Source organism: Macadamia integrifolia, chromosome 2 (genome assembly GCF_013358625.1).
Source record: "Macadamia integrifolia cultivar HAES 741 chromosome 2, SCU_Mint_v3, whole genome shotgun sequence".
Classification (NCBI taxonomy): domain Eukaryota; kingdom Viridiplantae; phylum Streptophyta; class Magnoliopsida; order Proteales; family Proteaceae; genus Macadamia; species Macadamia integrifolia.
In genome coordinates this window covers 35,665,352-35,673,688 of record NC_056558.1, presented here as the reverse complement: position 1 = coordinate 35,673,688, position 8,337 = coordinate 35,665,352, and the positions used below count along the sequence as shown (strand labels likewise).

The window sequence follows — 8,337 nt, the reverse complement described above, 5'->3', positions numbered from 1 at the left end:
TGGTTGTTTAGTCATGAATTTTTGTTTCTTAATACACAAACTACACTAACATATGTGTAATACAATTATAATCTTTTAAGATGAAAAAATTGAAGAAGATGATTCATCTCTGTACAACTCTTCTTCCTTTTCAATCTGAAACCCTAGATCCACCATTGGTGATTCCTCCCTCCGCAACTCATCTCTGGATTTTGAATTGAAGGGCTAGGAAGATAGACTAAAGAGAGTCTTTATCAAGATAAAAGCAGCCACCACATACCTGTTACTATAGTTTGAGGAAAAACTGAAAAATCTTATTTCCAATGCACCCCTAATGAAATTTTAAACCTCAAATCGAATCGAGACCAAGCAATGCCTTTATTTTATTTTATTTTTCATTTTTTATTTTTTTTAAATAGATAAAACATATATTAACCCAAAGGGGATAGAAAACATACAATACAACCAAACAGAAAACCACCCACCAAAGCATACCCCCCCAAAAAAAAACCCCTTGAAATTAAAGAACACAACCAACACCCAGCTCAGAAGAGCAACTCAGAAAAACAAGCCCCAAACTCAAAAGTTTGGTGTGGTAGGTATAGTAGATACTATTTGCAAGAGAGTCCTGAAATTCCCAGTAGAGCTACCATCAATTTCAATTGCCCTTTTCAAAAGCTCTTTAAGGGACTGAACCTTCTCCAACATTTTCTTCCCTTCTTCATTAAACAAAACCAAATCCAGTCCTTTAATCACTCCATCTCTGGTAAAGATCCCATTATCAATTCTAATTCCAATCCCCAAGACATCCGAGACAAATCGTACGTTCAAGTGTTGGTCTCCGAAAATCGGTCGGCCGATCACCGGAACCCCATTCAAGATACTCTCCAAAACTGAGTTCCATCCACAGTGTGTCATGAACACACCTACTGCTTTGTGTTGTAGGACACTCACCTGAGGAGCCCATGGGACTATCAATCCCCTTTCCCTTGTCCTGTTTAGGAAACTATCGGGTAATTGTTCCTTCAGTTTATCATTGAGTGACCAAAGAAATGGTGTTCCACTAGCTTCTAGTCCTTCAGCTAATGCTTCCAACTCATGTAAGGGCAATGTCCCTACAGTGCCAAAGCTAATGTATACTACAGAGGAAGGTTTCTGCTTGTCCAGCCATGAAAGGCAACCACTAGTATCTGAATCTGACTGATAAGGTGGGTAATCAATTGTGAAGGGTGCAACCGAAAGGCAGTTTTGGAACTTGGACTTGAGGTCCTTGATGATCGTAGGGTTAAATTCCTCAAACGTGTTCATCACAACGGCAGTTGCACGTGGCAACATTTGGCCCATCCGATATAGGACGCAAGCTGCACTAGACTCCAAGTTCCCAAGGACGATTCCATCTTGAAGATCTCGAATATGTACCCACGACAATCCTGGAATGAAATCAACACCTTCATCTTCCTGTCCAGCGATTGCTGTGTTATGAATATTCGTGGTTAAAAGTTAAAAGAATGACTAATCGCATAATAATAATAAAAGAAATTTTCAAGGGTTGAGCCAAAGAGAGCTGAAGCCAAAAGTATCAACACACAGAGACACCCACCCCCCTCCCCCCCAAAAAAAAAAAATAAAAATTGGTGAGGCCAATTGCAAACGGAAAACACCTACAATACATTAACCCCAAGAATTACAAAATTCAAAATCCAGAACTTGAACAAATTACTTTCTTGATAAGGCAAGACGGTCAAAACCCAAAAATAAATAAATAAATTAAAAGATCCTAAATCGTGTTGGCTTAATTTTTTTTGGTTAAAAAAAAAATGTAAAGATGATAATGAGGAAAATAATAATAATAATGAGTCAAGAGTTTATGATAATTACCGTGTGGACCAACTCCTAAGGTTGAGCGGATCAGGTCAGTGTAGACATGAGCTGTGAGTGAATGAGCCTCCCCAATCCAAAACGCCAACCAAGGAACTCTCAACTCCTCTGCCATGTCTCCAGCAAACCACCATAAAGCATCACTCATCACACATGTTATCTTCCTTCCTCTCTCTGCTACTGCGACCTCTAAACCCTTCTTAAAGTTCCCCGGCGTCGCCGTCATGAAAAGCTCGATATCCTCCTTAAATTTGCCGGTGAATACTATTCCATCATCTACATCATAAGCTTTTAGATTCTCAAGGCTTTTGTCTATGTTCTTGAAGATCATGCTATTACATTTTGCAGTGCCGAAGAATGAGAACATCATGTCCGGAGCGGTGGCGATTAAGCGACGGACGAGCATGAAGAGAGCCATAGGGTGGCTTGTGAACGGGAATGAGAGGACAGCAATGTGGAGATTACTATTTGAGGCGCCATGGTGAAATGTTTCATCCATCGCTGCGAGGGGGGCTTGGCGTGGGAAAGTTGGGGGGGAGGGGGGGATAAATAAAGGGGGAAGAGTTCTCTTTTTGGAACGTGGCCGATGGAAGTATATATAGAAGCATCAATAAAGTGGACATTTTCATCCTACATGGGGTGGGGCAGTAATTTTACCCAACTCTATGTCAAGGGCACAACCCCCGCACTCCCGGATAGAGTCATTTTCCCCTTAATAAGGTTAGGAGCTTAGGCCTCATTATGAATGTTAGGTAGCTAGGAATGTTATGAGGTTCAGACCAAGCTTTCCCATGAAATGGTCAAGGCAGGGGTTTGGATAGTGTTTAGTGTTGGGATCCAGAACCGTGGGGATATTATTGAAGGAGAGAGAACTTTTATAAGCCTCTTCAACCTTTTTGTCGGAGTAAATGGAAAAGTGTTGGCACTTTAAACATGCATTATTGAATGGTAGCTATTAAATATCTCTTTAGAATTCAAAGTCTAGGGAGGCTCCATTGGTGGGACATTTTGTCCCTCGATGGGATTCACTTGCATTATTGAAGGTTGTCCCCTTCTAGAGTATGCCTTTCAATATATTTTGATGAAATTATTGAAAGAAGTTCACCATCATTCTGGGGTCTTAATTTCTCCTCTCCAACTATTATTCCCTCCAATCAAACATAGGCGTACATCCCAACACATGGGAGAAAAGATTCTTCAACACCACTGGCCTCCAATGACCCATCCAAAGGGTTGGGAGGGCTTGGACATGCATACCCAGATGTTGGCTGGTGTTGGGATGCGTGATCAAGTTCTCCCAACCCTTGGAGGGTAGTTAAATGATCATGGAAGAGGATTTAGATTGGATTGAAAATATTTGGCAATGCCGGAAGTAGTTGAGCAGTTTTTCCTTTGTGTTGCTTCTGAGATAGTTTCCAATCTTGCATCATTGTTTTACTTGGTTCCACCCAAACCCACCGCCCTCATTTATGGTGATGGTGATGGTAAGAGAGAGAGAGAGAGAGAGAGAGAGAGTCTAAAAAAAAAAAAAAAAAAAAGAAGGAGAAAAAAGAAGGAAAAGGGACAGTGATGAGTGAAGAGATGGGAAGCAGAAAATGGAGAAGGCCGATAGTTGGTGCTTAAGAAACGGTATCCCCGAGTAAGTGGAGTTTACCATGATTTACTTGTTATGCACGAAATTTTCTATAGATATACAAATGCTATGAGTGGTTTTTAAACATGGTTTACATATATGAAAAGTTTATGAAAATGACTTTTTATGGTATTTATGAATGGGAAATGGACATGGATGCCAAGAGATGAGGAGGTGAGACCTCGATCAAGATACTGTCCAGATCTTTTAAGCTTAAAAGCAAGAAAAGAATGAAGAGTTGGAATATGCCAATAAACTATCCGGTGAGGCGATATGACTAAGAAGTTAAATTTATCATGTTATGAAATATGTGTTTTTATGCATGTATGAGAAAAGTATGAGTGAGTTAGTTGGGGGTGATGGAGAACACAGGAGAGAGAAGCTCTGAGAGGGATGGGGGGATTTGCAATCGACCACCTGATAGAGGGAAGCAACGGAGGATTACTGATCTCTGGAGACCCGTGCACTACTCTCTGCCTCTGCCGGTCTCTGAAACTGACAATGTCGTCTCTGGTGGATTAGCTGAAAAGAATCACCCTATGGAGGAGGTGATCAATGGAGGAAGCAAACAATCTTACGCAGTTGCGGCAAAGAGAACTATGCTGAACATAGATGATTTTCCTGATCCGATACATACTGGAACCCATACAAAGATCATTATTCCTCAAGAGGCGTACGAAGAGAAATTACAATAATTCTCTTACGCTTTGATTGGGAGGGTTAATTTTCGCTTTGTCTCGATGGATGAAGTGAGGTCTGATGCAAAAAAAGCATGGAATTTGAAGGGTAAGGTGAACCTTGCGCCATCGGGAAAAGGATTCATTCTTTTCCGATTTGAAATTGAGGGAGACATGGCCTCGATGTGGAAAAGAGGTCCCATCAAAGTCAAAGGGCAAGTCATTAGATTCCAGCGATGGCAGCCAGTGTTCAGTATCCATGATGACCCTATTCAGACCAAGTTGGTGTGGATATGATATCCAGAACTAACCATGGAGTATTGGCACGAGAGAATTCTTCTCTCCATGGCCAAAGCCTCAGGAAGGCCAGTGGAGGTGGATCATAGGATGATGCATGGTACTATGGGGAACCATGCTACGGTGCTGGTGGAAGTGCCGATGGTCGGCACCAGAGTGGAGGAAATCTAGGTCGAAAGGAAACAGCCGGGCAAGGAGGTATATTTCTAGTTCAAACAATGGATCGTGTATGAAGATGGTATAGGGAGATGCACTATTTGAAAAAAATTGGGGCATGCTGCTGAGCAGTGCAGAGCCAAGAAAAATCAAAACCAAGCTCATGCAGACATGGATGACGTTGAACGCCACTTTACTGGACACTTGCAGGCGGTGGAGGTAGAGGGTGGTGCGGATATGGCCTTCGGCGAGATCCATCACAGTCCTCCTCATATGGAAGGTGATAAAAGATCCTCTCTCCCTAAGGATATTTCCTCCTTTAGAGATAATATTCCAATGGTGGAGGATTGGTCAAATATAGAAGGTTCTCCAGAGAACATTTTGAATGAATACAACCTGGAAATCTGTCTATGATCCATGCACTCAAGAAAGGAATACCCATGACCCAACCATGGTGGACAACCCATTGGGGTGCGGATATGGGTCTGAATCCGACCCAAGAGAGTCAAAAAATTACCCTTCAGGAAAAGAATCACTGGAATCTGTGCAAGGCAGCGAAGACATGAAAGAGGATGAGTCCGTTTCTGGCCTTGGATTGACTGAGGCGAAAGGTGTTCATACTGGTAGAACTCTTCGTCCTCACAAGAGTAAAGTGATATAATGGTGGTCGCAGAGGCCGACAGCAGGCTAGAGGAGGAAGGAGTGGTCAAGGGCAGCAATGAGGCGGCTCTGAGCACGTGATCATAGAAATATCTCTGTCTGGTCTAGATGGAGGCAGGATAATTGTTCACCACCAGGAAGTTGCAAAGCTTGACTAAGCTCTCATAAGAGCTGATGATGTCGCTAGAAGGAAAGGAAAATCCAATGCAGTGATGGGGCAGGCCTTGAGGTCTGACCGCCAAGCTGGTACCAGGAAGTAATTTATGAAGATTCTCTTTTGGAATATAAGAGGAATAAAGAAGGCGGTCGGCAAGAGGATTTAGTTAAGCAAAAGGACCCAGACCTTCTTTGTATCGCCGAACCAATGGTCTCTGTGAGTGATTTTCCAAACTTATTTTTTAATAAGTTGGGTTTTTTCAATAAATTTATTTTTTACAATAAAACAGGGAGAATTTCAAATATATGGATTATGTGGAAAAGAAATCTGGGTTTCCCGGTGGTGATCTCAGAATCCTTTCAGCATATTATGATTGCTTTGACTTGAGACCTCACCCAAATGCAAGTCTCCTTCATCTATGCTAGCGGTTTTAGGGTGGAGAGAAGAGATCTTTGGTTGGCCTTGGCTGTGGATACCCCTATCACTCCCACTCCGTGGGCAATGGTTGGTGACTTTAATGCTACTCTTCAATCTCATGAAAAGAAGGGCCCAGGAAACTTTAGCATGGGGTCTGCTGCGGAGTACAATGCTATGGTGGACTCTTGCTTCATGTCGCAGTTGCCTTCGAGTGGGAGAAAATTTACATGGAGCAACAATCAAAAAATTGGTAATGTGTCTGCAGTGCTTGACATAAGCTTTTGCAATGAGCAATGGCTGAACATTTTCGAAGACACCTCTCAAGTGGCTTTGCCTAGAATAGCTTCAGATCATGGACTGATTTTGATGACTTCAATTGCTTGTCAGCACCTCTCAAAATGTCCATTTTAGTTCCATCAGTTGTAGATGGACCACATGGAATTTAATAATGTGGTGGCATCGTCTTGGTCTGAATGGATTGTGGGACCCCCTATTGTTGTTCTCACTTCCAAATTGAAGCGGTTGAAAGAGGTTTTGAAGACTTGGGCGAGATCAGCCTTCCCTCACATTGATAGAGCGCTTGAGGAAGCGAAGACGGCTCTGAACCAAATTCATAACCAGATTGCGAGAGAAGGGATGAACGACCATTTGTTTGCCTTGGAAGCTAATGCAAAGACAGGCTTGGATAAGGCCTTGGAAAATCATGAAAAAATTGGGGCTGAAAAGGCGAGAATTTGATGGCTGAAAGCTGGTGATAGAAACTCCAAATTTTTTCACCTTTCTGTCAAAATGAGAAGAAACAAAAATACAATAACAGCGCTCAAGAGGCCAGACGGTACCATGGTGGAAGGGCAAAATCAGATAGGGGAGTATATTGTCGATTTTTTTAAGCGGTTTCATAAAGAAGCTCCCACAGAGACCCATGCAGATTTACTAAATAATATCCTGAAAGTTCTTAACCAAATGGACTGTTATAGGTTGGATTCCCTCCCTAGGAATGAAGAAATAAGGAGGGCAGTGTGGGAGTTGGACCCAGATAGCTCGTCAGGCCCTGATGGATTCTCTGGTACCTTTTTTCGCAAGTGCTAGTCTTTGGTGCAAGTGGAGGTGTGCAATGCGGTGAGAAAATTCTTTAGCACTGGATACATGCCCCACGGGGTCAATAATAATGTCCTGGTCTTGATTCCAAAGGTGGAGGGAGCAAACACACTGGATAGATTTCGCCCTCTCTGCATGGGCAATTTCTTCTGCAAAATTATTTCCAAAGTTATGGCAATGCATCTGGAACCTCTCCTTCCTTGGCTGATTTCAGAAGAGCAGGGTGCATTTCAGAAGGGGAAGTTGATCATGATAATATCTCTGTGGCCTCTGAGCTAGCAAACTTAATGTTCTCAGCGACTAGAGGTGGGGGGCTTGGCCTGAAAATTGAGATTAGGAAGGCTTACGATACTATTTATTGGTCTTTCATTTTTCAAGTTTTGAGTAAATTTGGATTCTCCAATAGTTAGATCAACTGGCTGCATCAACTTCTGATATCGTCAAAAATATCTATTCTTGTGAACGGAGGTCCTCAGGGTTACTTTGGGGTGGAGCGCGGGCTAAGACAAGGTGATTCTATATCTCCCATGCTATTTATTATAGCCGAAGAAGTTCTATCCAGAGGGCTGTCGGGTCTAGTTCAGCGCAAGGAGCTCCAGGCAATCCATGGCCCAAGAGGCGCTGCCACTCCTGGCATATTCTATTCGCGAACGATATCTTCATATTCACCAATGCCTCCTTGAGGTATGTTCATACCTTGAAAAACTTCTTAATGAAATACCAAGAATTTTCAGGCCAGTGCATTAGCCTAGAGAAAAGCAAACGCTTCCTCGGGAAGATTGCTCCAGATCGAAAGCAGATCATTGCTGATACCCTTGGAATTCAGATCTATAGCTTCCCGACTCAATACTTGGGTGTTGAAATATTTAAGGGAAGAGTGAAGAAAGAGACCCTTCTGCCAGTGATGGACAAGGTGAAGGGGCACCTAGCGGGTTGGAAAGGTAACCTATTGTCTTTGGTAAGAAGAACAGAATTGGTTAGATCAATCATTGCAGGTATCCCTAACCATAGGTTTGCTATTTATTGGTGGCCATCTTCCCTGTTAGCAACAATGGAACGGTGGATGAGGAATTTTATCTGGACGGGTGAGATTGAATCTGCAAGAAAAATTACAGTAAAATGGGACGCCCTTTGAAAGCCTAAAGAGGAAGGAGGCTTAGGTATCAGGAGGCTCAGAGACACAAACAGAGCAATGCTATGCAAACTAGTATGGAGAATCAAGCATGAGAAAACAACGGCCAGCTCTTTCCTTAAGGCTCGATTTATTAAAAATGATGGCAGCTTCAAAAAATGCGCTTTGTCTTCCATTGCATCGGGGGTTAAGAAGGTCTGGAGCTTTGTGGAAGAGAAACAAAGATGGATTATCGGGAATGGTAATCTTGTAA

At 42.5% G+C, this 8,337-nt stretch overlaps 1 protein-coding gene across 2 annotated transcripts; it reads right to left on the bottom strand.

Annotated features, from left to right (window-relative positions):
• Window positions 1-335: 335 nt before the first annotated feature.
• On the bottom strand, window positions 336-2,399 carry LOC122060248 (anthocyanidin 3-O-glucosyltransferase 7-like). Of its 2 annotated transcripts, none has more exons than XM_042623455.1 (2): window positions 1,858-2,399; window positions 336-1,409 (listed from the first exon to the last, which is right to left on the bottom strand). In XM_042623455.1, exons 1-2 carry the CDS (start codon window positions 2,354-2,356, stop codon window positions 559-561), a joined length of 1,350 nt encoding a protein of 449 aa, XP_042479389.1. In that variant the 5' UTR covers window positions 2,357-2,399; the 3' UTR covers window positions 336-558. The 2 variants fall into 2 exon arrangements, with proteins under 2 accessions (XP_042479389.1, XP_042479381.1); XM_042623447.1 differs by having other exon boundaries at window positions 336-1,451; window positions 1,858-2,397.
• Between the last annotated feature and the right edge of the window lie 5,938 nt (window positions 2,400-8,337).